At 55.1% G+C, this 25,948-nt stretch overlaps 1 protein-coding gene across 1 annotated transcript; it reads right to left on the bottom strand.

Moving 5' to 3' along the window:
• Positions 1–1,250: 1,250 nt before the first annotated feature.
• On the bottom strand, positions 1,251–25,652 carry CUL9 (cullin 9). Its single transcript, XM_015283421.4, is given in 43 exon segments — positions 1,251–2,238; positions 3,193–3,284; positions 3,483–3,616; positions 3,954–4,071; positions 5,367–5,477; positions 5,980–6,054; positions 6,592–6,685; positions 7,087–7,250; positions 7,340–7,504; positions 8,799–8,939; positions 9,253–9,616; positions 9,695–9,954; positions 10,036–10,238; positions 10,666–10,783; positions 10,902–11,047; positions 11,135–11,300; positions 11,380–11,602; positions 11,729–11,877; positions 12,068–12,250; positions 12,328–12,437; positions 12,515–12,676; positions 12,745–12,878; positions 13,130–13,305; positions 13,385–13,480; positions 13,603–13,708; positions 13,817–13,988; positions 14,071–14,161; positions 14,251–14,478; positions 14,555–14,660; positions 14,740–14,974; positions 15,054–15,271; positions 15,349–15,527; positions 15,608–15,815; positions 15,964–16,144; positions 16,269–16,611; positions 16,781–16,971; positions 17,734–17,872; positions 21,408–21,911; positions 22,244–22,398; positions 23,927–24,261; positions 24,263–24,539; positions 25,244–25,292; positions 25,557–25,652. Coding segments are annotated over 41 exon segments (7,449 nt in total). The 5' UTR covers positions 24,526–24,539; positions 25,244–25,292; positions 25,557–25,652; the 3' UTR covers positions 1,251–2,027.
• Between the last annotated feature and the right edge of the window lie 296 nt (positions 25,653–25,948).

The raw sequence follows: 25,948 nt of genomic DNA, 5'->3' as shown, positions 1-25,948 counted from the left end.
ACCCTTCTGAATAACAGGGCTGTTTCTCCCTGTCAAACTCATGGAAATTCCACTGGGATTTGGGGTTCTTCCCTCGGACACCAGCCCACATGACAGTATAGTTCAGACTGTCACGCAGCTCTGGGATTAGCTCTCCTCTGCTGCACTCAGAGGCATAACTTTGAGGTCTATTTTCAGCATTATCTGTGCCACTTCAGTCTCTCTCAATACATGTGCAAGGTGAGAGGTAGGCATTAGGACAACAGATGCTACCAAGCTGACTGCAGAGAATCTAGCCTGCACTGTCGTAGGGTAGGACAGAAAAAAGGAAAATAAAACAGCAACAATAAAAGAATATATGCAGAACGAGTGATGCACAACACAATTGCTCACCATCAACCAGCTGAAGACCAGCAGCCCCCAGCATTACCACTCAGCATGACACCATGTGGCAGGTCCTGATGCACCTGGCCAGCTGTCCTGCTGCTGTCACCTCCCAGCTCTGTGCCCCCCCAGCCTCTTGCTGCAGGCCACTGTGAGAAGCTGGAAAGACTTTGGCTCTGTGCAGCACTGCTCAGCAACAACTGAAACGTCCATGTGTTATCAACATTATTCTTATCCCAAATCCAAAGCACAGCACCATTAGGAAGAAAATTACCCTAGCCCCAACCAGGATGGCCATCCAGAACTTCAAAGTGATGGCACTGTCAGGTAGCATGTGAAGTCAGAAAAGTGAGGCTCTGCTCTAAGTCCCAGAGCGTGGCTCAGAACATAACACAGGCTGGCAGCCAGCTCTGGGCTAGAGACGTGTGCTTGGGAGACACCAGAAGGACAGGCAGAGGCTCTAGAGGAGACCAGACTAGAGGACAAAGAAGCTGGATGATGTGCAAGAAGAGAGTGAACCTCTCTGTTCTGTCTGCACAACTCTAGCTCCAGCAGGACCCTGGGGGTGCTGTGAGATTAAAGGGATTGACTTCATCTGTGTGCTTGGAGGATGTTGTCCGACTCTGGGTTGTAGTTTAGAGCTTCGGCTTAAGATGAGGGTTTATATTGAGGGTTCTTCTTTTTACCAGAAATACACTTAAAGGAGAACTTCTTGTTTCAACCCCCTGGTGCTCTGCCCTCTTTGCCACTCCTCTGTCTGAAAGGGCAAGGATCCCAAACCCTCAACAATTTCACAAACAATTCCTGGACTGAGCTCATCTACATCACTTTCTGCTCTCCCTCTGCACCCATGTCATGTCCCCTATTGACCACAAGGAGGCTAGTGCTAGGAAAGAAAAACTTTTATAAAGAGATTTTTGTCAACCCTTGTTCCTCAGGGTTGGTTTTGTGGTTGTTTTTTTTTTTTTTAAAGATAACATACATTCCAAACAACCTCTGTATATTTTTTTATAGATGTATGTACATGCATGCGTGTATGTATACACTTAAATGCAGCCCTGCAAACCTGTGCCCATACTCTTAATAGCCCGTCCCGCTTCATAGCAGAGAAGACAGCTCCAAGAACAAGCAAGAAAAACAGTGTCCCCCTCAGATGGACAAATGCACTGAGCCATGTCCATCTGTGGCTCCGGAGGGAACCCCAGCAGCTCCAGAATTTGGCTTTGGCTCGAGTGTTAACACATTGCTTCACAATACTTCTATACACTGGCTAGATTATATAGTGTCTTCTGAGGACATCCACCACAGGACTTGAGATCACTCCAACGGACTGAACTCTTAACTCCTTCAACAGGTGACACACAGTCCTCAATTTGAAACCAAGCTGTGACTTTCTAACTCAACTAGATGAGTGTAAATAGGGTGGAAATAGAAACAAGAGATGTTTTTCTGAAAAGTGTGACCACAGTAACACAGCCTATCTGTCCAGAGCAACAGTTGTGCATATTAAAGGGGAGTTAAGGAGGAAGCAGCTTCCAAAGAATATGTCTCTTAATTTTGCCTGAGAGGTCCTCACTGTCTTTGAGGAAAGACAAAGATAAACTGGTCAAGGCAGCCTGGAGGCAGAGACCCAGGCTGGCAGGTCAGATGACAACAGCCAACCTCTAGTCATAGGCATCATCATCATCAAAGTAGGAGTCACAATCAAGGTTATCTGACTCATCATAAAACAGAAAGTTGTCTTCATCTAAGTCGTCGTCATCATCATCGTCATCATCATAGTCTTCCTGCCAGTGTGGTTCATACTCCTCATCTTCAACCTCACTGCCATCTTCATCTGTGTTGGGGGACTTGCACAAGATGGCGTTTTTGGGCCTGTTGAAGAGAAGAGTATCAGAGCAGCAACCATGACCCAGCCCCACTACCCTTGTCCTTCCCACTGCCATCACCTCAGCAGCCTCTGCCAAAGCTATGCCTTAAGGATTCAGCAGCCATGCAGGTACGCCTAGAAGGTAGTGATTTAATGGCTTTATTCACACATGCAGCACAGGGATGTGCCAGCAAGCCACCTGTGGATAGGCCAACAAACTGCAGTCAGCAGCTCTGGTGTCACAGCCTCCTTGGAAGAAATAAGAAATCCTGCCCTAAAACTGGGTCTCCCTTGGCCTATCTGTCATTCCTTCTTGCAATCCTCAGCATACCCTGTTTAGCTCCCGGAAACACAGCAGCTGTCCAAGGCTCTGGTCACAGTGGGATTGCACCTACCAGCTGTGTCCTTTGGTTTAAGCACTGTATCATACAGAAGAGGACTTGGTTTTAAACTGACCACCTTTCAGTCACACTTAACACCTTCCTCAGCTCAGTACTCCAGCTGAGGGTCACAAGAAACTATTAATTTCACCTCTCAACACACTATTTTACAGCCGTGTCTTCTCTAGTCCCTTTCTAAAACAAGTGCTAGGCCCTTCTATTTCTCTCCAAGTGCATTGTTCTCATTGTTCTCATTCAGGTACCTCCTAGATCTCTAACACACCTCTGAAGAAAGAGCAGGTGACTGCCTGCAAGAACCCAGGAGAGTCCAGGTAGAGCAACACTCATAACTGGGTCTGCCAGCAATGGAGCTTTCTCAAACATAGCCTAAGAGAACCCAGTGAAACCTCCATTACACAACTGTTACTTACCTTCTCATTTCAAACCACAATACAGGACACAAGAAATCAATGTATTTTATTAACTATTTTGCATTTCAGTGAGCACGGGAGAAAACTAGTCGCAAGTGTTTCTTCTGCACTCACCACCTTTCCTTGTCACACTGTGAAGAAGACTCACCCTAAAGAGGCAGGGGCCGAAGAAGGCACATTTGAGAGTTTCACCTTAGTCTGAGCAGGATCTGCCAAAGCTTCAAGCCCAATACGGAAATCCTGCCAGCATGGAAAAACAGCCAGAAGAGAGAGACAGTATGTGAGGTCTACTTTGTACTGCAAACCCCTTCCCAACACCCATACATACTCACGGCACCTCACAGTCTGTACCCTCAGCTAATCAAGCCCTTTTCTAGGCTGGCCAAAATCAAACTAGACAGAGCAAGACAAGCCACCTGTTGACCCCAGGGACTTCACCTGTGTGGAGTGCCAGAGAATTGCAAAGAGACGCTCCTTGATCCGATGCACCAACTCCAAACCAGTACTGAAATGCTCTGCTTTCAGAAGCCGAAGAGAAGAAGCCAGGTCCTGGTAGTGCAGCAGGGTTTCCTCTGCAATTCGAGACAGAAGAAAATCACATTGATCCCCCTGTTCTTAAGCAGAAAACAAGTCTCTGAGCTCAGTCACAGCTCCTTAGGTTCCTTGTGCAAATACATTCCTCCTTCAGAAGGAAGCATATTGCTTATTACTGCATCAAACTGTGCTAGCAGCCAAATTGCTTCAATGGACTTCCCCCAAATGACATTGAGAAGTCAGAAACATGCTGGGAGATGTGACCAGACATCTGCTGGGTGCTGGTGTGCATGCTATTGCCTTACAGAGCTATCACCCTTTGAACCACATATCAGGAACTGCTAGTCAGTACTTTGGAGAGACTGTGGGACTTACCTAGAAGGATCTGCAGAGCATTTGTGTGAAGCTCTAGGCTCTCAGTCTGCTGTTCCACAATATCAATGCTTTCCGTGTCCTGGTTATAATAGCTGTACACACAGGAGTAGGCCAGCACCTGGAGCAGTACAGACCATGCTGTTAAGCATTCTGCTTCAGCATGGGCAAGGTAAGAAGGAGAGCAACACCAAATCCTTCCAGCCCTCAGTAACAATGGCTGAGAGAAGTCTGGCACATTTCTGGTCTGTGGTAACAGCCCAGTAAACCATTATGCCAAGTGACAGCAGTGCCAGGCCACCTAGACCTACTCATACAGTTTAAATTGAAAATGAAAGTGTCATTATTTTGAACTTAAGTCTGAAATACCAGATTGTTCTCAACTCACAAAACATCACAAGAACACAGACTGCAAATGCCTCACAAGCGTGACTGACCGACAGGGAAGGTGTCAAAACAATCAGTGCACAGAACCTACCCATTGCTGGGCAGCCTGGGTTGAGCTCAAGTGGCACTGAACAGAGAGAACTGAAGCCAAGGGAAAGCAAATATGGAGCTATGCAGCCCCAAGAGCCCAGGACTAAATTTCAAGGACTGACAAGCTTCTGTTAAGGATGATCAACTGCTAAATCCATCCAGGTACCCAGCAAGAACAAGACCACTGTTTCTATTTAAAGAAAGGAGGCCAGAAAAGCCAGCAGCAGCAGGCAACAATGATGTGTACCCTACCAAACACAGGGACTGCCATAATGAGAAGACAAAACGGGCAGATTCTCTTGTTCCAAGTGTTTCTCAAAATCAAATCTGTCCGTACAAAGAAGGTATGCATGGTAAAGGCAATTCCCACCTCCTCCCCGGGTTTCAGGGGAAGGAAAACATTGCAGATCTATCCTACTACAGGTTTGCTGCACAGATCCAGTGGCTGCACGACAAATCCTTCATAATTCAGCCAACAGGGCATGCGTTGCTAAGTCAGTGCACCTAAAATAGGTACAGCTCATCATGCAGTGAAGAAAGGAAAATCATGATAGAGTCCCTCTTGATAGAGGGACTTCCTAAATGTATCACAGTATCAGGAGAGTTTTCCAAAGGTAAGTGCCCACCATTAGGACATTTTAAACCAGAATGGTCCAAATCAACTCTAACTCTAGACTAACTCTAACACCTGTGCTGATTCCAAGTTGTAAACTTGAGCTGTTTCTTATGATCCAGCCGTGAGAAGCACTGCCAAGGGAGCCCAGCTCAGAAAGGTGAACATGAGCCTTTCTCCTTTTCTGATGCTACTGCTCCCTTTGAGGTTTTTCTGCCTCCCCTTGCTGGATTACAGCAAGGTCTTCCTAATGGCATCTTGTCACCTTAAGAAAGGCATAATACACTTCAAAAAAAATAAAGCCTAAACTTTTTATCTAGTCTTACCTTCCGTGCCTGTTCCAGCACTTTGCAGGCATGGAGAACAAAGGTCAAAGTCCTAATTTTCGGTATCTCACTCATGGAAGAAACCTTGTTCCTCAGACTCACAGCAAATTCCTGCAATAACCACAGGAGGGGAAAAAAGTCCGTTTCAAGCTCCACAAGATCAAAAAACAACAACAACAAAAAACCCAGCACCTTTCACACAGATAATTGCTGCACACTCTAAAGCACCAAAACAGAAAATGCAAGCAGCAGGAGAGCAACTCAACTGCACCCAACTACAGCATCTCTACTGTGCTACAGCTTTAACCTTTCACAGCAACTCAGCTCTAGGTTAGAGTTCAGCTTTCAGTCCTCTTAGTCACTGCTTCCAACTACTGCATCAGTCTGAGCAGGTGAAACACCACAAGTTAGGTGTTGCACCTCCACAGACAAAAGAAAGCAGACCAAGAACTATCCTATCCCTTATGCCAGATCAAGGGTGCCACAACCAGGCATCCTCACTGGGACCTGAAGCCTGTTTCTAAGCTTTGGGTGAAATGCATTGAGACACAACTGAAACTCACCAGGGCTAGGGCAACAAAGCTTCTGCAAATAAAAAAAAAGGAGGCCTTACCCTCGCACGATGATGGAAGGTGCATCTCTCATTGTAATCCTGGAAACGCTTCTCCTGCCAAGCTGCTTTACTCACCTGAAAAAGCAGGTAGAAGTAACCTGTAACAATTTCTCACAGGTGCCAAAATTGCCTGGAAATGGCTACCACAGATACAGGCTTTGACAATATTGTCGGTAAGTGCTTGAAGCTGAGCCCACAGTAAAGGGCAGAAGTGGAGATCACAGAATCACAGAACTGCAGGAGCTGGAAGGGGACTCAAGAGATCCTTGAGTCCAACCCCCTGCTAAAGCAGTTCCCTACAACACGTCACACAGGTAGGTGTCCAAATGGGTCTTGAATATCTCCACAGAAGGAGACTCCGCCACCTCTCTGGGCAGCCTATTGCAGTGCTCCATCACCTTTACCATATAGAAGTTCTTCCATGTGTTAGTACAGAACTTCCTATGTTCAAGTATTAGGCCATTGCCCCTTGTCCTATTGCTACACACTACCGAGATGAGCCTGGTCTCATCCATTTGCCTCCCACCTCCCTTTAGATCTTCAGCCCCTGCCTGAGAGGCCAGGTGTATCTGAACACAAGCACAAACCACTGGGACAGTGCAAATTACTCACCATAACGGAGCAGTTGTAATAATCCTTATGAGTTGGCCTCCAGGGCTTGAGGCAACGCCAGCAGAAGCCATGATTACACTTGGCACACGTCATACTGCATAGATGAACAAGAACAATGGGAATCATTCAGTCCTAAAAGCTGCTTGAAAACAGTTCCTCCCAGTGCTCCCCTACAACACAGAAGCATGCAGCCTAGTCACTCTCATTCTCTCATTACTATGCACTTTTCTGCAGGTATTTTTTGAAGTTTTGCTGGAAGTAAATTATGCTTTAAAAAAAGAAAAAAAGAAAAGGAAAACATTCAGAAGCAAAAGAGGAGAAGAGGCAGCACAATCTCAGAGTACCACCTTACTGAGAAGGATAACCTAAGCACTCTGCAGTTTAGAGTGAGATCCACATGAAACCTCATCTCTTCCTTCAGTAACGCAGCACAGTGCAGCTAACTGTATGTCTGCACCTTCCTGTACTAAGCACCAAACAAGAATGGATACTCACTGCAGACACCCCTCATTTTTCTCTATCTGAGCTTGGCAGTTTGGACAGTGCTTTGAAATGAGCTTAGCCAGATGCTTGCTTTGGGCTTCACTTGTCATTCCCTCATAGTAGCCATCATCATCCACCCACTGAGACATGTGGCTGCAGCTAGCAGGGTAATGGGCCTGAAAGAGAGAGAGAGTCAAACACACAAAAACAGAAAGGTAAGTGCCAAACCCAAGGCAGCAAAGCTTGCGATTCAGTTCAGCCTCACCTCTGGGAAGCTGCAGTTGAAACAAGATATCCAGGAGCACTTGGAACAGGCTGCCTCATAACCAAGTCCATCCTTAAGGAGGATCTGATCACAGCCCTGAGGGTTGGTGCACCATGTCAGGTTGGAACAACATTCCACATAGCGTCTGAGAAGGGCTTTTTCATACTGTAAGGAGAAGCCAGAGAGCAGATTTAAGGCAGAGAATCTGTATGGCTAGGCCTTACACCTAGGGTCTGGTACCTCTGGGCTCTACACCCACCTCAACAACTGCTTGCGACAGAAAAGCACTGAGCTAGTTTGGTTTTTTGTACCCTTTGTGTTTTTACCCCCACATCTCATCTCATATCTGGAGATTATTTTATAGAAACGCAGAACAGCTAAGAACTGGAAGGCACCTCTGGAGATAAAAACTCTTGCATCAGCAAGAGTGCAGGGAGCAGGCAAGAGAGGGGATTTCTCACAGCTATTGGTGCTGGTGTCACAAGTGGATGCTACCAGCCGTTTGGGCTTCCAAGTACAAGATAGGCATTAACAGACTAGAAGGGCCACACGCCAGCAAGACAGAGACTAGAGCACAAGATGTATGAGAGGACACTGAGAGAGCTGGGTTTGTTCAGCCTAGAGAGAAGACAGCAGAGGGACCTCTTATCACTGCCTAAAGCTATCTAAATGGAAGATGCAAAAGACTGAACCTGGAGCAGTATGCTTTAACATCAGTGTTAAAACCGTTAGATCTTCACTCAAGAAGCTGGCTATTTTTAGCACAGTTGGACAACATAACTGCAACCTAAATTATTCTATGACTCTGTACATGTGACTCTGTGTTAAAGCACTAAAGCTCCAGTCATCCCACTATTGAGCAGAAAAGGAGACAGACGACATTTCTGTGAGAGCACCTGAGCAACTTGTTAAAACTGGCAGTAAAAACAGTGAAATAGCCATAGCAATAGGATATAAGAGCCTGCTCTGAGACAAGTGGGACCATAAGATTTGCAAAACCAGTAAGAATACAGTGCCCAGATACATGCAGTCATCTGCCAAACACTTCTTACAGAAAAGATATAACAGATACATTGAATAAAATGGTTTTCTGTAGCCCTGCCCATTTTAGTTGCCAGTTTGCAGGGCTGAAGTGAAATGGTAAGAGAGCAGTCTTTGTGACTACTGTTCATTTCTCTACCTAACTGTTCACACAGGATTCTAAAGGCAGTCATGCAACAGCCACAGCTCTGCCACTAGGTGGGGAAGGGATTCAGCTTTAAGCAGTAATTAAAAACTGAAAGAAGAGGGGGGGAAAAGTAACACCTGCATCGGAACAAGCAGCTCCTGCTGCTTCTGATGACTGTGTAAACCAGTCTTAAATATGGGATGGAGAAAAGTAGCAGCAAGATTACCTGCTAGCAATGACTGAAATGGAATATGGCTTGGCTACCCAGTAGCCACCTCTCCTACACCTCACCTTGGCTATAACCTCCTTGGAGGAAACAATGGAACAGATGAATGCTGTGGTCGGCTGTGCACGGCACTCAGAAATGGGACAGGTGCAGCTGAGGACCATGTTCTGTTCAATGCGAGTTGTGAGATATTCATTCCAACAAGGCTGTGAAAATAGAGGAGAGATCAGAGCTAGACAGGAGCTACACACTTGGGTCATGTGAAGGAGAAATCCCAGACCAGGAGCCCACCCCACCCAGCAGAAGGCACATGGAACCATCACTAAAGACAAAAGCGTAAGAACAGTTTGGGAACAGACTAATTCTGAGCTGAAGGATCACAACAAAGAAGGAAGCTAATAAGTACAAGCACTGTGAAAATCACTCGATAGCAGTTTTGGAGAAGGAAAGGAACAGCTGCTCCAATTAGACAGCAGCAATCCCTGCCAAATTACAGGAGCTAAAGACTCTGATCTTTACCTTGCAGCAGTAGTGCATGCAACAGAGGGTGGGTGGCTTCTCAGTGGGACACAGCTGGTTCACACAGACTGGGCAGTGGGTTCCTGGGCTTGGAGGGCGCTGGGCATTTTCCACCAGGAGCCCCGAGGAGATGAGCAGAGATTCATGGTCCTCTATGTAGCACTGAATCAGGAAATCCACATTCCACCTGCAGTGCATGAGGAGGTGTCGAGCAACATCCTCTGGGATGCTCAGGGTATCCTGGACCTGTTGTACTGTCTGGTTCATGAGCAGCTTTGCTTCCTCCAGACTGAGCGTGTGCCCCATTGGCACTTGCAGCATTGCCAGCAGAAACTCTTCTGATCTTTCTGTGCTGGGATTCAACCTAAAATGGAACAATGTGTCACATTCCTACAACGTGGAGATGCACAACCCCCCAACACCAGGTGACACACATCCCTACCAATTCAGACAGTCTGTGCTGTTCTCATCCAAAGAAGAGTCTGGCAGTCCTCTTTGGAAAACCATCTGTGCCTGGCCTCCAAGAGGTGATGTGCGTTCAGCAGAGACGTACTCCAGGACATGAGGCCTCTCATCCTGGCGCCGGAGGTAGCCCTGGTTCAGCAGGTGCAGGACACAGGACAGCACGTCCACACTGTGACAGCAGAAGCTCAGGAACTGCTGGCCCAGCCCCAGCTCACCCTTCTCACAGGCATCGATCACCTGCAACAGCACAGGAGCGCATCAGTCTTTACTCATCACCCGGCAGCCCCTCTCTGTCCCCCAGACCTTCAGCCGCCATACCTTAAACACCAGGTTGTCGATGTGCAGCTGCTTTTCCGCCTTGAGGATGCGGGTGATGAGGCAGCAGAGGACATTCCTCTTCCTCTCCAAGGCACTGCTCTCAGCCCTCTCTGCCCGCAGGTACCTCTGCCGGGGCAGCAGCCTCAGGTGGCGGCCAGAGGCATGGGCCAGGGCTGCCCGGTTCAGCCGCAGGGCACCTGGAGCTGCACCCGGCCCACGGTCAGCCAGGCCCCAAGCTGGTCCCTGAAGGAGCCCCAGGAGGCCTGTGTGGCTGCTGGAGCCAACTTGGGGCCTCCCGCTGCTGCCTCTGTAGCTCTCACCCTGATCCCTGTTCCTCCCACACAGCCTCAAGCCTGTCACACACACACACACACACACACACAACACCCAACACCATGCAAAGACCTCAGACGCAACCAACAACAGAGACTGGGCCGCCAAACACCATTTCCAAACCCCAAGGTCAGTCTCTGCCACCAGCTTCCTGCCCTAATCTCACGCCCAGACCCAGGTGTCAGCAGCCAGATGCACCCAGCCCAATTACATACATCCCAAACTCCCACTTCCCCAGCTAGCACCACAAGGAACCAGGTCAGCACTGCCCCACGGGGATCCCAGCCCCACACTCACCCCCCTGTGTGCAGCTCTGCACCAGGATGCCATCACCGTGGGTCAGCGGGGCCAGGGCCTGGTGCACCAGCTCAGCAGGGAGCCCCGTCGCCTGCAGCAGGGCCTCCACCGCCACCTCCTGCAGAGGGAGGGAGGGCAATGAGCAGGCGGGGACATCCCCGCCCCAAACGCCGCTGGGAGCCCCCCCAGAAGGCAGCACCAGCCACGGCCCTCCCGCCCCGCGGCCCGGCTCCTACCTCAGCGCTGTTGAAGCGCAGCAGGATGTACATCTGCAGCGTGGACACGTGGAGGACGCAGTCTCCAAAACGCAGCTCGGCGTGGCCCAGCCACGTCCACTGCAGCCGCCGGGGCCTCGAGCACACCCAGCCCGGCCGGCTCTGGCCTGCCAGGGCAGCGTCAGCCACGTGTGCGCTCCCGGTGCCCCTGCAGCGCCGGCTGAGAGCCCCGACCCCACCGCCGCCGCACTCACTGTGCCGCCAGAAGTCCGCGAACTCATCCAGCGGGGAGCTCAGCGCCGCCGGGAAGAACCTCCGCGGCTCCTCCACGTAGCACAGCGGGGACACGGGCCAGCAGCGCGGGGACAGCACCAGCACCTCCACCTCCAGCGCATCGGCTGCAGGGGCCTCCCCCGGCACCTGGGCGCGGGGACAGAGGGCGGCTCAGCGCCCCGCCGGGAACCGAGCGGCCCCCGGCCCCCATCCCTCCGCCCCTCACCTCAGCCTCGGGGCTCTCCGTGCCCAGGCCCCGCTCCAGCAGCCGCCGGTCCCGCTCCTGCAGCCGGAAGAGGCCGAAGTGCCGCCGCAGCTCCTCCGACGCCGCCAGGTCGCTCAGCATCTCCTGGGGGAAGCGGCGGGGGAAGCACAGCCCCATCTGCTCCACCGCCGCCCCTTCCAGCCAGGAGGGCCCCTGCGCCAGCAGCCGGTCCCCCAGGTACAGCCTGCCACAGCCGCAGGTCAGGGCCGCCTCGGCCCCGCCGCCACCGGGACGGCCCCTGCGGGGCGACGGAGCCCCGGGCCCTCGCGGCCCTTCCCTCCCCAGGGCGCAGCAGGGGCAGCGCACTCACCGGTAGAAGTGCTCGAAGGTGTGGGCAAACTCCAGGCCGCCGAAGACGACGAAGGGCTCCAGGATCTGCTGCAGCTGCCCCGCGCCGCCCGCGGCCCCGTGCAGCTCCCGCACCTTCCTGTCCAGGTAGCGGGCGAACCGCTCGCTCACCTGCGGAGGGACGGGGATGGCTGTGTGGGCACGGGGCGGCCGCAGCGGGGACGGGGCACGGGAAGGAGCCCCGGGCCACGCAGAAGGGGACGTGCGTGAGGGAGGGCTCCAGGCAGGGAGCGCTCCAGGCCTGCGTTCCCACAGCTGGGCACGGGCATGGGCAAGGGCCGCGCTGGGCCCCTGGACTCACGTGCAGGGCGGTCAGGAAGGAGAGCTGCAGCAGAGCCCCGGCAAAGCCCTGGCCCAGGGCTGCCACGAAGGCAGCCTGCTGCCCAAAGAGCTCCTCCGTGGCACCGCGCAGGCGCCGGTACAGCGCGCAGTACCCCTCCACCACGTCCGGTGCCTGCCCTGACATCTCCAGGAACCGCTGCACCTGCGGGCATGGCCGAGGGGTGAGCCTGCAGCGGGACTGACACAGGCCCCGCCAGCACCGACCGCCCCGCACCCTACCTGCTGCTGCACCACGCCACGCCAGCACCGCACCATGTCCCACAGGCCGCCAGACTTCACCGCCACCGCCACCCGGCCCGGCGTCTCCTTCTTCCTGCCCTCCTTCCCACCTGCTAAGGCATGGCCGAGGCTCAGCCCCGCACGCTGCCCCTTGCCTGGCCCCGCAGGAAGGCAGCCCCGTGCTCACCGGCTGCTCCCGCCTCCTCCGGCTCCGCACCGCCCGGGTCCACGTGCACCAGGAGTTGGGTCAGGAGCCGCACACAGGAACCGAAGGCGTCACCGCGGGGCGGCTCTGCGCTCCCCACGTACTCGCCCAGCAGCCAGGCCAGAGGGCTGATGCCGCTGGGGTCTGCTGGGACACAGAGACTCAGGGGGGGCCTCGAGCACCGCAGGGAGGGCCCGCGATGACGGCGCTACCTGGGCTGGTGATGCTCTGCACCACGGGGGTCACCAGGGCCTCCCAGCACGTCCTGCCCAGGGCTCGGGCCGCCTCATCGTCAGGAAGGAAGCGGTCGGCGAAGTCTTGCTCGTGCTGCAATGCCCGGTTCAGCCTGCAACAGTGAGTGGGCGGCACGGTATGGCAGCAAGCAGCCACCAACTGCACACGGAACCGCCTCGCCAGTCCAGGGGGCGACGGGGATCGCTCCCAGCCCTGCCCCTCACCAGGCGGGAGACTGCTGCAGCCCCACTCCTCCCAGGGCAGGATTCAGCCTCTGCCCCGCGGTCCCCCCTCGGGCTGCCAGCAGCACCCCTGCTGCCTCGGGACCCCAGGGACAGACGGCACAGCCCACGCACCACTCACTTGCCAAAGAGCTGCAGCAGCTGCCCCCGATCCCGGTGGATTTCCTGGCACCAGGTGTGCGCCCGAGCACTACAGGAGAGGAACGTGCGTCGGCACAGCTGCTCCTTGAAGATGGGCCAGAAGGTGGGCTTGGGCCCCAGCACCTCGATGCCACGCACACGCGTGTCGATGCCGCCCTGCAGGAAAGCGCAACCCTGAGCTCCGTCTGCATCCCTGATGCCCGCTGCCGTGCCCCGGGCTGGCCGCAGCTCCCACCTGCTGGCACCGCTTCACCCGGATCTGGATGACGGGCCAGAAGCGAGTCATGTTCTCCAGCAGCACCACCCTGCTGGCCGAGGGCAGGACGGTCACCTGTGGGCAGACGGGAGCTCTCAGCGTGGGCAGTGAGAGCAGCCACCCGCACGCTCCCGGTCAGCCCTGGTGCAGCCGTGGCCAGGATCGCCCCACAGCCCCGCAGCACCACTGCAACTCACCGCGTTCAGCTCCGTCCGGACGTCGGCGGGGCTGTCCCCCCCCAGCACCACCACACGGGCCGGCATGTAGCTCGAGTCCTCGCTGGCCACCAGCATGCTCATCTCCCTGCATGGCAAACACGGCGCTGCCCCACAGCCCCCACCCACATCCAGCAACCCCAGCAACCCGCGGGGACAGTGTGCACGGAGCCATCTCCTCCCTGCACAGCCCTACCTGACCACCACCCCGCACTGCATGTGGATGGTGATGTAGTGGGAGCCGGTGCTGCCGTTCGACTCCCAGTAGGTCTTGGGGTTCCTGTCCGTCAGCTTGCTGGCACGGTGCGGGTTGGAGGAGACCTGCACCTTCTCCCAGCACTTGTCCTCCTTCACCTCCACGCTGGAGCCTGCAGGGAGAGCACACCCAGCCTCAGCTGCTGCTGGGACACACAGCCCGGCACGGGGCCCGGCTCCCACTCCCGCGCTCACCTCGGCACAGGTTGTGCAGAAAGACATCAAAGAAGGGCACACTGATGGGCCGCTGGCTGCGGCGGTGCTCCTCGATCTGCCCCAGCACCACCTGGGGATGGGGACGAGGCCGCGCCGTCAGCAGGGACCGCATCCTTCTTGCCAAGCCCCCAAGCCGGGCAGCTTACACACCCAGCCCACCTGGATGCAGCCGGCCAAGATGCTGCCCGTCAGCTTCCTGTAGAGCGCGGCGTGCCTCTCGCAGTCGCTCACCAGCTCTAGCAGGGCAGGCGCCAGCGGCAGGGCCGGGCCGTGCTTGTCCAGGGCTTTGGCCACAGCCTCGCGGGCGCCCGCACGGCACATCCCCACGGTGCAGTCTTTGCTGGCGGTAGCCAGGCGGTGCAGGAAGCCCACCGCCTCCTGCACCACCTGCGGGGACACGGCCCTGAGCCGGCGGCACGCAGCACAGCCCTCCCTGCCCCCGGGAGCACCGAGGCCCTCTCACCTCGCGGTCGCCGCTGTGAGCGCTCAGGAAGGACAGGCACGGCTCCGCGCACTCATGCCAGGGCAGCGCGTCCTCCCGGTAGCCATCCAGGAACGCGCTCAGGATTCTGCACGACAGACGGGGCCGCTCAGGCTGGGGCACGAGGCAGCCCTGCCCCGGGCCCCCACGCTGCGACCGAGCCCCACCTGATGATCCGCAGCCCCACGGCCTTCTCCGCCCCCGGCAGCTCGAGGCTGCGCAGCAGCGGACGGAAGCACCGGCGCTCCTGCAGCTGCCGGGATGCCTCACCCGCAGGAATGGCGGCCACGCCGCACAGCTGCCGCTCCAGGGCCACCACCACGTCCTCGGGCAGCGCGCCGTCCCACAGGCCGCCTGCGGGTGCCTGTGCCTCCCTCGCCTCCAGCAGCAGAGCCTCGGCGCCTGCGGGACGGGCAGCACAGGACAGGATCCTCAGCCCCCGCCTGCGGGGCCGTGGCACGGAGGGCCGCCCGCGCAGTACCTGCAATCTCAGGGCCGCAGGGCAGCCGGTGCTCCGCCAGGCGGTTGATGACGCCGAGGGCCAGCATGGCGTTGGGGCAGCCGGCGTCCCGCCCGGCCCGCCAGCAGCTCTGCAGCACCACAGGGAGATCACAGCCCACCAGCTGCTCCGCCAGGCCTCGGTGCCCATCCACCAGCATTTTCACCACCAGCAGCCCGTTCTGCACGCCCGAGGAGCCCCTGCGGGGATGTGGCCGTGTGGGCACCTTCCTCCCCAGGTGCGGAGCTCCCCATAACCTGCCCAGCCCCGTCCCTACCCTGGCACGCCCTGCATGGCACGGATGGCAGCGGGGATGGCACCCAGCAGGCCGGGTGAGCCCTCGCCGCAGGCAGAGCCGATGCTGGCAAAGATCTCCCGCATCATCTGTGCGTCGGCGCGGCTCAGCAGCGAAGGCTTCCCGCCGGCACCTCCGGCTCCCACCAGCACCTTCAGGGCCTGCGTGGCCCGCAGCGGCTCAGGGGGCGGCGGGCACCAAAGCGGGCCCCGCCGACCCCCGAGCTCCCACACGCACTCACCGCCAGGCCGGCCTGCTGCACCAGGGCGGAGGTCGCGTGCTGCCGCATGCAGGCCAGCATCGCCCGCACGCCGCCCTCTGTGGCGAAGGGCACACAGCAGTCACACCTCTCCATCAGCAGGGCCACCAGCCGCAGCGCCAGCGCCGCCGGGCACGGCTCGGTCTCCTCGCTGCTCAGCAGCTCCACCACCGCCTTCACCAGCTTCTCCCTGTGTGGCCGAGGGCACCTCAGCAGGGGCCCCCCAGAGCCGCCTTCACCTGCCCACGCGGCCCTACCGTGCTCGGATCGCCCCACATGAGCCCACCTGGGGCTCAGACATGTGAGAGCCGCCCCTCTCGCGCCGCTCAGCCCCGCACCTGGTCCCCGGCCCGCCCTGGGCCTTGCCGCCGTGCTGCTCCTGCTCCGGGGCCTCCTCCAGCACCTTCACCACGTGCCGCAGCCCGGCCACGCGCAGCTCTGCCTCGCAGTCACCACGCAGGATCGCATCCGCCACACGCTGCACCTCGGCCAGGCAGCCGCCCTCGCAGCCGCCCCACGCTGCAGGAGGGAGGGAGGCCGGGACATCGCCAGCAGCACCCGCAGCAGCTCCCAGAGATGGGCCCGCAGCCCCGGCACCCACCGGCCGCCTCCCCCGGGCCGCCTCCCTCCGTCGGGCCCTCACCTTCGCTCTGCTCTGCAGCCTGCGGGAAGCGCAGCCCTTCCCTCTCCAGCAGCTCACAGAACAGCTGGGAATCCGACCTGAGGGCCGTGGCTGCGGAAAGCTCTTCCTTCGCCACCTCGGCCGACACAGCTCTGGGGTCATCGCCTTCTGAGGACACCGTGGCACTGCCCCCGCCGCGCTGCTCGGCCCCACTCCCCGGCAAGTACTTGGCGTAGACACGGGAGCTGCGCAGCTCGCTCTGAGCACTGCCCTGAAGCCGCTTCTCCAGGGCCTGCAGCACCTTCTGGGCCAGCTCCGCAGGGACCGGCAGCTGCAGCAGGGCGTCCTCGGACGGCTCTGACAGCTGTGCAGATGGAGATACGTCAATCCACACGGACACACGATGGACCCCACGCCCCTGAGACGGCCCGGGCCCAACCAGACAGAGGTGCTGCTCCGGCACAGAGCCCCAGACCCCTCCCAGCACCACATGCCCCCTCCCTCAGGCTTCCCCGTGCCGCTCTGGCCCATACCTGCTCAGTGTGCTCCTGCCAGATGAGTCGGACGATCTCCTCCTGCTGCTGCGCTTCCAGCTTCTTCACAAAGAAGAGCAGCTCCCACCACTCAGCACGGCTCAGGGTGGCTGCAGCTCTGCTCGGCTGCTCCCCCAGGTAAGGCAGCGAGTACAGCCCCCCCGGGGGCTTGGAGAAAAGCGGCTGTGTGGCTGCAGGACAGAGGGAGGAAAGGCACCGTCAGCCCCACCAGCTTCCCTGTGCAGAACCATCCTCTGTTGCACAGCCCTCACTCCCAAAGCAGGAGCCTGTGATGACCACTCCAACCCCAACCCAGTGCGGTAAAGGGAGGTGACAGGACGGCAGCAAGAGTGTGCTGGGAGCAGAGCCGTGGAGTGGGGCAGGTGGGGACTGCAGTCTTCTTTGAAGCCTCTTGGAGCTGCAGAACAGAAGCCCATGGACCCTTTTATTCTCACCCAGAGTGAGGACTAAATCAAAGGATCCCAACCCCAGGAGACTCTGTAGATGTCTTTTGAAATAAGTGCATTTCACACTCATCCTTCCCAAAGCTGAGTGGTATTAAGTTAAACATAAGTTGGCATGTTAATGCTTTTAAAAGTCCATATCTCTTATTTAAGTGGATCTGAAGGTCTCTAAGGCAGCCTCACCTTTGAGAGTCTACACTCTTATTTTGGCAGTTTGTTTAGCTGATTCTAACATATATTTTTGACAGAGTTTAAATCAAATTTTATACTCCTTATTGTATCATGACAGAAGTCTAGGATTCAAAAATACTATAAGCAGCCACATGTGACTACTTAAAGAGCTCCGCACAATCAAGCTGATAAAGCCTTCTAAATTCAGCCTACTAAAGAAAAACACACCTAGCCATATAAAGTTCACCACTGAAAAATGTGCCATAGCAGAATCAAAAAGAGATGATATAGACACACATATGCAGTGCAAAACCTCACCTCTGTCTGGATTAAAGCTCACTATCAGATCACACTCTTTCTCCTGACCACCAGGATCATCCTGCCCCTCTGCAAAGCCAATAATCTCCAACATGTGCCAGTGCATCCAGTAGGTCTGACCTGTTGACTTCCACAAGACCTAGGGGTGAAACAGATTAGGCAGTCAGATTTGCTCACTCATTCATGTTCGTTCTGCTCATGGGAAAGTCAAAAAGTTCAGATGCTGATAGACTTCAAGAAAGCCCCAGATGGAAGGAAACTGAGTTAAGCCACATACACAGCACCTATTAGCCTTCAAGAAATCCCTGACCCAAACCGACAATACATCAAACGTAATCTCAAAGGAGTCATATAAAGCCTAGGACTGAAGGACAAGAAACTATGATAAAACTCTACAAAACACTGCATCCAGAATGTGGAGGGGTAAAGAAAGCAATAGAAACCAAAGCAAAGGAAAGGAGAGACGAGAGACACGTGAGAGGCTGGCCCCAATGAAAAATGCACCCAAGTTTGCATTTGGCACACAGAAGGCTGACTACAAGACAGGTAATCTGGCAGTACAAAGCAAGTATGAGACACAAGACAGAATGTTTCTAAGAGGAACAGAGATATAAATCGAGTTTCCCTTTAGTAAGAGAGTGATGGCAAAGGTCCAGGACAGCAATTTAGAAATGGCATTACAAAGACGATTTTGAGATGCCTGATCCCCGATATCTCCCCATGGAAAGAAAAATCCTCAGAGAGTTTGAATCAAAAACTTCTCACTTAACTCTAGGAGTCTGCTGCAGACACACACATAGGTATGAGCATACAGAACACGATAAAGATGGACATCCCCAAAGGCTGCACCACTACAAGATGTCAACTTCCTAGAGACTGGTGGGCAAGCAACACTTACAGAGGCAGAAATCATGGACATGAAAATGTAAACGCCAAAAAACTTCTTCACTGAATGTTGACTACCTTTCAGATCTAGTTTTGCCAGTAATGCAAGCCTTACAAAAGGCCTTAACTGAATATAAAGCAATTGCAAAAACAAACAAACCAACCAACACAAAATAAGCAACTGGAGGTTCGTTCAGCTTAATCAGATAGAAAAATAAACAAAAGGAGGAACTCATGGGCCAAATGGACTAAGTGCACTGGAAGTCACTTCAGCTCAACAGTGAATAAAGATCTCTCTGAAAGATACTTCCTTTGGATATCTCCTTATGGACGGTGCTGTTAAAGGCATTACAGAGCAAAAGGTTTACCATCCCCTTTAAAATAAAACAAGATGCAAAGCAGTTATTGAATAGGGGAGACCCACAATGAAAAAATCATCTCTGCATGGTCTAAAACTAAGGATGTGTTTTGCTGGAATATAGGTGAACAAGAGAAAGCAAAGCAATGGGGGGAAGAGGGACACAAATCTGGAAGGTGACACAATTGAAAGAGAAGCAAGATGCCAAGTAATCTGCCAGAAGGCACAGCTGGGAAGTGGGAAGGATTGCTGTTACTCAGAGACGTTCTCAAGTGACCAATGAACCCTAAAGACAGTGCTTACAGAATCACAGCATCACCAAGACTGGAGAAGACCTCCAAGATCATCCAGTCCAAACGTCCACCTACCACCAATATTTCCCACTAAACCATATCCCTCAGTACAACACCTCAACATTTCTTGAACACAAGAAATTGTTTCTTGAACACATAATTTGAGGGAAAAAAATGGTTTAAAAAAATAATCATCATCAGAACAGCTCCAGTGCTTTGACTTTATCAGTTTGTAAAATTTTAAAGCATATTTTAGCGGAAAGAATAACTAAAGGTGTTGAAGATAAATAACAAATCTGAAGTAACAGGTAAATCTGTGTCAAGTTTGAGTTTGGCACGTTGACACACATTCATTTTCTTTAGTGAAATAATTGACTTTCTAGATTAAAAGCTCAATTGTAAACTTCAGAAGAACACAGAGCACCAGACGGGAAATGATTAAAGCACAGAAGAAAGCGATTAAGTAGAGGATCTGGGCAAGAAATCTGTTCAACAGAAGCCAGAACCTTAGGAGTATGAAGGGGAAAAAACAGAACTGGAAGACAGCACAAAGATGGGCAAGCCGAACTGGCACAGCACAAACTGCCCTAGCAGTTATGCTCTCCCTGTCCAGGCACATGCTTGTAATATCCACCACCACAGCAGCAGATAAGGCTGCCAGCATCCCACCTGCACATTTCTGAGCATTTTAAGCTGGCTGGTTAAGTTGCAGCTACAGGAAGTGCTCCAAAACCAAGAGGCAGTTGATGAGCTTGGAGTAATCAGAGTAAGTTAGTTGCCAAAAAGAATTTCATGTGTAACAAAAAGCGATGGTCTTTAAACATGCAGAAGGTAATTTCAAATTCCCTGCCTTTTCTCTGGAAGGATTAGGAGCAAGCTTTGGTTAGAGCAAGAGAGATTTGGAAAGAGCATTAGGAAGTCATGCATTTCTACAGATATTAGTGGGGCTTTTTGACTGATTTTTGAATATCAGTTATGTGCAGCTTTGTGCACTAGTCTGGCACCTGACCCCTTTGCAGACCACATGTTATCTGCAGAAATCAACTGGAAGTAAGGAAGCCTCTAGGCACAGGCTGAAGAGGTACAGCCGTGACCAATTAGAGTGGCTTCAAACCATCTCCACAACCTAACCATGCATTTGGAGCCAGGAATTGGACACAATGATCCTTACGGGCCCTTCCAACTTGGGATATTCTGTGATTCTATGATTCACACAGCATTGGACTGAGTGGAGGACAAAGCAGATACAGCCCTCTAACTGTGGATGACAGTCAGCTAAAGCCTGATTTTTAAGAAAACACTGATTGCAACTCTAGCTGCAGCGTTTGGCAGGCTCAAAGACTTGGCCAAAGCACCAGAATGGTAGACAACATGCAGAAATAACCACGCATAGACTGAAGTGGTACACAAAGCCCATCAGCTCCCTGCCCCATTGTCACAAAAGCCCTCACTGAACTTAACCAGCCTCCAGGACAGAAGTCTCAAGAAAGAAGTCCAAGCTGGAGCAAACACCTCCCAGTGCCCACTCAAATGCTGTCCCAACCCCAGGCCTGACTCTAGGCCCAGCTGTTCCAGCATAGACTTACCCACACAACCTTTGTAGGATGTACTGAGGATGGCTAGAGATGAATGCCTACAGAGAGGCCCTCTGCTCTTCCTAAAGTATTGAGGCCTTTTCCCTGACCTCTGATACAAGCTCATCAATTCTACTGCAACAGTGCAGCACTAACAGCTCTATTTTTTGCAACAGGTTCATACTTAAGGTCCACTTACCCAAAGGGCATTTCTAAAGGCATAAGGCCTTCAAGAAGCTCCTGCTGCGTCCAGCAAACGCGTTCCCAAACTACCCCCAAGATGAAAGCAGGGAAAACAACAGTTCCAGCATACAGCCACCTCTACAGAAGCTGAGAAACCTTAGCAGGACAGATCATACTCAACAAGAAAGCTTATCTCAGAACTATCACTTTCAGCTCTGAAAGGTGACTTCTTTGATAGGACAGATTTAGCCCACATCACAGTACACTTTCAATTTCAATTGTAGCCCAATTTCAAACATATGAAGATACCATCAGGAAATCACCAGTCACCCGTTACCCCCCTCTGCCATCCCAGCCACACTTCTTCCACTAGTGACCTACCTGTGCTGTGTGCATCTTATAACCACTCTGAAGGAACTTCCCCTCGTCCCCAGCTCTAACATCACTGCAGTCCTCCAGCATGCGCACCCACATGCCGCGCACCAGGTTTGCCTTCAAATACTCCACATAGCCACTCCGGTCAGCAAAGTCTGATGAGGTCAGGAAGGCACAGTTTTGCTTTTTCTGGCAACCGTGGTTTGAAGAGAGCACAGGCACTGGGTTAGCAATGCAGGCTGGGGTTTTAGGCTGGAAAATGGAGCGGGCGGTGCGAGGCTTCGTCTCCTGCTGGGATGGCGGCTCCGGCTTGTGGCTGTGGTCCCAGCCCATCACGCGCACCAGCTCCACAATGAGGTTTGCCATAGCCATGCTGAACTCAAACTCCTGCTTCACGCGGCTGCTCGCCTGCCACTCCTCGCTCTGCTCCTCACCGCCGCTGAGCTTGTCCAGGAGAGAAGTGACGCACAGGTAGCGCTTCACCAGGGCGAACAGCTGCTTCCCGGGGATCTGCAACGGGCAGGGAGGGCTGTCAGACTGCAGCTGGCTGAGCACCTCCCGCCCTCTCCGGCTCATCCACGGCTCTGCAATGGCTGCGGACCAGTGGGCAGCAACACAGCCCCCCTCAGCCCACCCTGCCCGCAGACAGGCCCTCCTCCTGCTTCCTCACCACACCTCGGCCTCAAGCCAGGCCCAGACCTGTGCCAGCCCTCACAGTACCAGGTCCTGCTCAGCTGCCCACTGTCAACTACCCATCTTTCCTAACCAAGCAGGACACCAGCAAGCTCTAGGGCCCCACTTTCATTCCTGCCCTTTCCAGAACTGGCAGGCCTTGCCACTACCTGAGGGAGATGAATCCCCTCAAAGGACACACAGTGCTCTTCAGAGGACATCATCTCAGCAAACAGCTCCAGCAAGGTGTAACGGCTGTCAAAGTCCATGTGCTGCTCGATGCCATCCTGCTGGCTCAGAGACAGAAGGATATAGGTCCGACTCCCTGTAACAGCAACAGAAACCATTCAAACTCTCTAAAGAGCACTCTTACACCATCCTCCTTGCACCAGAGAGACTCTGGAAGGCAAGAAACTGTTTTACTGCTCAGTGTCCTGTTTATTATATTTATTTATTACCTGGACAAGGGGATTGAGTGTACCCTCAGTAAGTTTGTGTATGACACAAAGTTGTGAGAAAGTGTTGATCTGCCTGAGGGCAGCAGGGTCCTACATCTGGATAGACTGGATCAATGGGGTGAGGCCAATTGTATGAGCCTCAATACGACCAAGTGCCAGGTGCTGTGCTTTGGTCACACAAGCCCCATACAGCACTGCAGCCTCGGGGCAGTGGCTGGCAAGCTGTGCGGAGGTAAAGGCTGCGGGGCTGTTAGCTGACAGCCGGCTGAACGCGAGCCAGCAGTGTGCCCAGGCGGCCAAGAAGGCCAACGGCACCCCGGCGTGTGTCAGCGGGAGTGCGGCCAGCAGGAGCAGGAGGTGACCGTCCCTCCGCACTGGCACTGCTGAGGCCGCACCTCGAGTGCTGCGCTCAGTGCCGGGCCCTCACTGCGAGAAAGACACTGAGGGCCTGGAGCGTGTCCAGAGAAGGGCAGCGGAGCTGTGAGGGCTCTGGAGCACAGTGTGATGGGGAGCGGCTGAGGGAAGCGGGGCTGCTCGGTATGGAGAAGAGGAGGATCAGGGGAGACCGCCTGGCTCTCTGCAGCGACCTGAAAGGAGGCTGTGTGAGGTGGGGTCGGCCTCTGCTCCCAGGGAACAGCCATAGGACGAGAGGGGATGGCCTGACGTTGTGCCAGGGGAGGTTCAGGTTGGCTGTTAGGAACAATTCCTTCTCCCAGAGAGCGGTGAGGCAGTGGCACAGCTGCCCAGGGAGTGGTGGGGTCACCGTCCCTGGAGGTGTTCAAGAAATGTGAAGATGTGGCACTGAGGGATGTGGTCAGTGGGCACAGTGGGGGTGGCTTGGCAGTTGGACTGGATGATCATTTAGTGGCCTTTTTCCACTTTTATGATTCTGTGGTTGTATGATCTGCAGCCTGTCCTCTGAATTAAATTGATGACATTTTGCTCTGCCAAGTAACACCGCATTTCCGCATCCCAAGGGCTGCGGGATACCCCCAAACCAGCAACCCCAAACTACTGGCTCCAAAGCAGGTGTCCAGGAAACAAATAGGGTCACGTTTTAACCACCATCTGCCCCCCAGTGGTCCCACAGCAGCATGAATTCAGCACCAGGACACCACAAGCCAGACAACTCTTGTGGAACACCACATGCCAGATGGACACACCAACACTTCTGCTGGCCCACAGCAACCCACCAGCTGCACCCAACACATCGGGCGCCTCCGAGCCGCAGCAGTTCCTCTCTGACGAGAGCGCTGGGCAGGATCAGCCTCTGCTCAGCGGGGCCCGAGGAGAGGCTCCACGCCAACGACCGCAGAGAGCCAACAGCCCCGCAAGGCCCCGCTCCCCGAGCCCCCGCCCTACAAAAGCACCGGCGCCCTCAGCGGCAGCCCCCACCTGCGTCGTGCGAAGCCAGAGCCCTCAGCATCTCGCCGGCGCCGCGGCAGATCGGCTTCTCCTCGTGGCACAGCATCTCCATCAGCAGCTCCAGGGCTCCCGTCTCCTTGAAGGCGCCCGCCAGCGCGCCGATGCCGGCGTACGCGCTCAGCACGTGGATGGTGTTGAGGACGGAGGACGCGGGGGTCCCGCTGCCGGCCAGCTGCCGGCCGGCTCGCCGCACCAGGCTCCCGACGTCGGCCTTCATCTCCAGCAGCGAGGCCTCGTCCGGCGGCGCGGGCGGCGGGCCGGGCGCCCTCTCCTCCTTCGCCCGCGGCCCCGCCCGCTCCCCCCCCGCCCAGCAGCGCCGGGCAGCCGGCGCGGACCTCCTCCGCCGACAGCCACATGGCCACGCTCTCCGAGCGGAGCCCCGCGGAGGAGCCGCCGCCGCCGCCGCCGCCGCCCGCCGCCCGCTCCTCCGCGCCGACCACGCGCCACCGCACCAGGTACTCCGGGGCGCCGTCGGGGCCGCGCCGCTGCCGCAGCAGCTCCTGCGGGTAGGCCTGCAGCTGGGGGCCCAGGTGCACCAGCAGCCCGCCCTCGCGCCTCTCGTTCACCATGCTGCCGGCCGGCGCTGCGGGAACAGAAGGAGCAGGTTAGCATCTCTGAGCTACGTGCAGGGGAAGGCATGAGATTTGCCCTTGCTATTCAATGTCTGTGTCTGAGCAATGACTGCAAGGTCGTGCAGAACTCAAGGCTTCGGGCAGACACTGCCTCTCACTGTGGCACTGGAACAAGTCACCAGTCCCTGAGGAAAATAACCAGCTGTTTCCCAGCTCAAGCTCATCGCTATCTAAAAGCCACTCAGTATTTCCCGCCCGGTCACTATTTCGTCTTCTCAGGTATTAATTTGCCTTTAAAACGTTTAGTTGATAGGCAGATCCACCAACTCTCTTCTGCCTGTTTGTTCTACAGATCTTTGAGCTACACAAAAGAGGTCACAGCACTTTACTATCATCCAGGCAAAGAAGAGCACGAAGCAATTTGCTATCCCAGACTGAGTGCCAGCAATCGGTTAGCCAAGTAAAGGACAGACTTCATCACCGCAGAGGAAGCTGGATCAGCCTGATAAGAACAGGGGGTTCTCACAGAGCCCAGGCAGGTGCTACTGGGAATACAGAAATGGGCTCTCTTGGATCACTTACATGTACAGGCATGAGAGCGGTGAAGCAACACGCTGTACAGCTGATGGACACACACATCATTCATAATATAAAAAGAAAAAAAGAAAAGAACAGAATATGTTAAATATACATATATATGTGTGTGTATAGATACCTTCAGTTGTGCTTTCCTGGCGCCCAGCTGGGATCTCCTTGCGGTCTCCCTGTAACAAAGGACCGAGTTACCCTCCCGTGTGGCAGCACGGAGATGCCTCACCACGAGCTGAACTGCTCTTCTCCCCGTCCGCGCTCGCACGGCGCCCACTGGCACTCCCTACACTCCCCACACTCCCTACCCCCAGAGTTCACGTCAACGCGCTGCACAGGCTTCCCTCGCTCGCCCCTGCCCTTCACGGAGCAGCCGCGATGCCTCCAGGCCGCCCCGCTCACCCCGCGGCCTAGCTCCGCCTCCGGGCCTCCCCGCTCACCTCCGCCCGCCGCTCCAGCTCCGGGCCTGGCCCCGCGGCCGGCCGACAGCAAAGGGCCGGATCAGAGCCGCCGCCGCGCCCGCTTCCGCGTCCGGCACTGCTCCGTGAGGCGCCTGCGCGTTACCGCCGGGCGGGGCGGGGATGGCGCCGCCTGCAGCCGGGCCTGGGCCTGGGCCGGGGCGGCGCTCGGGCCTGGCTGGAGAGGGTCTGTGCAATAGAGGGCCTGGGAGGGAGGAGGCGGTTCGCCTCCCTCCGGCCGCTGCCAGTGCTTTGCCTACAGAAGGCCAGGGTAGCGTTAGCGTTCCTTGCAGCCAGGGCGCAGTGCTGGCTCCTGTTCAGCTTGGTTCCCACGGGGACACCCCAGTCTTTCTCTGCCCAGCAGCCAGACCCCG

This window comes from Gallus gallus, chromosome 3, assembly GCF_016699485.2.
Source record: "Gallus gallus isolate bGalGal1 chromosome 3, bGalGal1.mat.broiler.GRCg7b, whole genome shotgun sequence".
NCBI lineage: Eukaryota > Metazoa > Chordata > Aves > Galliformes > Phasianidae > Gallus > Gallus gallus.
This window is presented reverse-complemented; position numbering and strand designations above follow the sequence as displayed.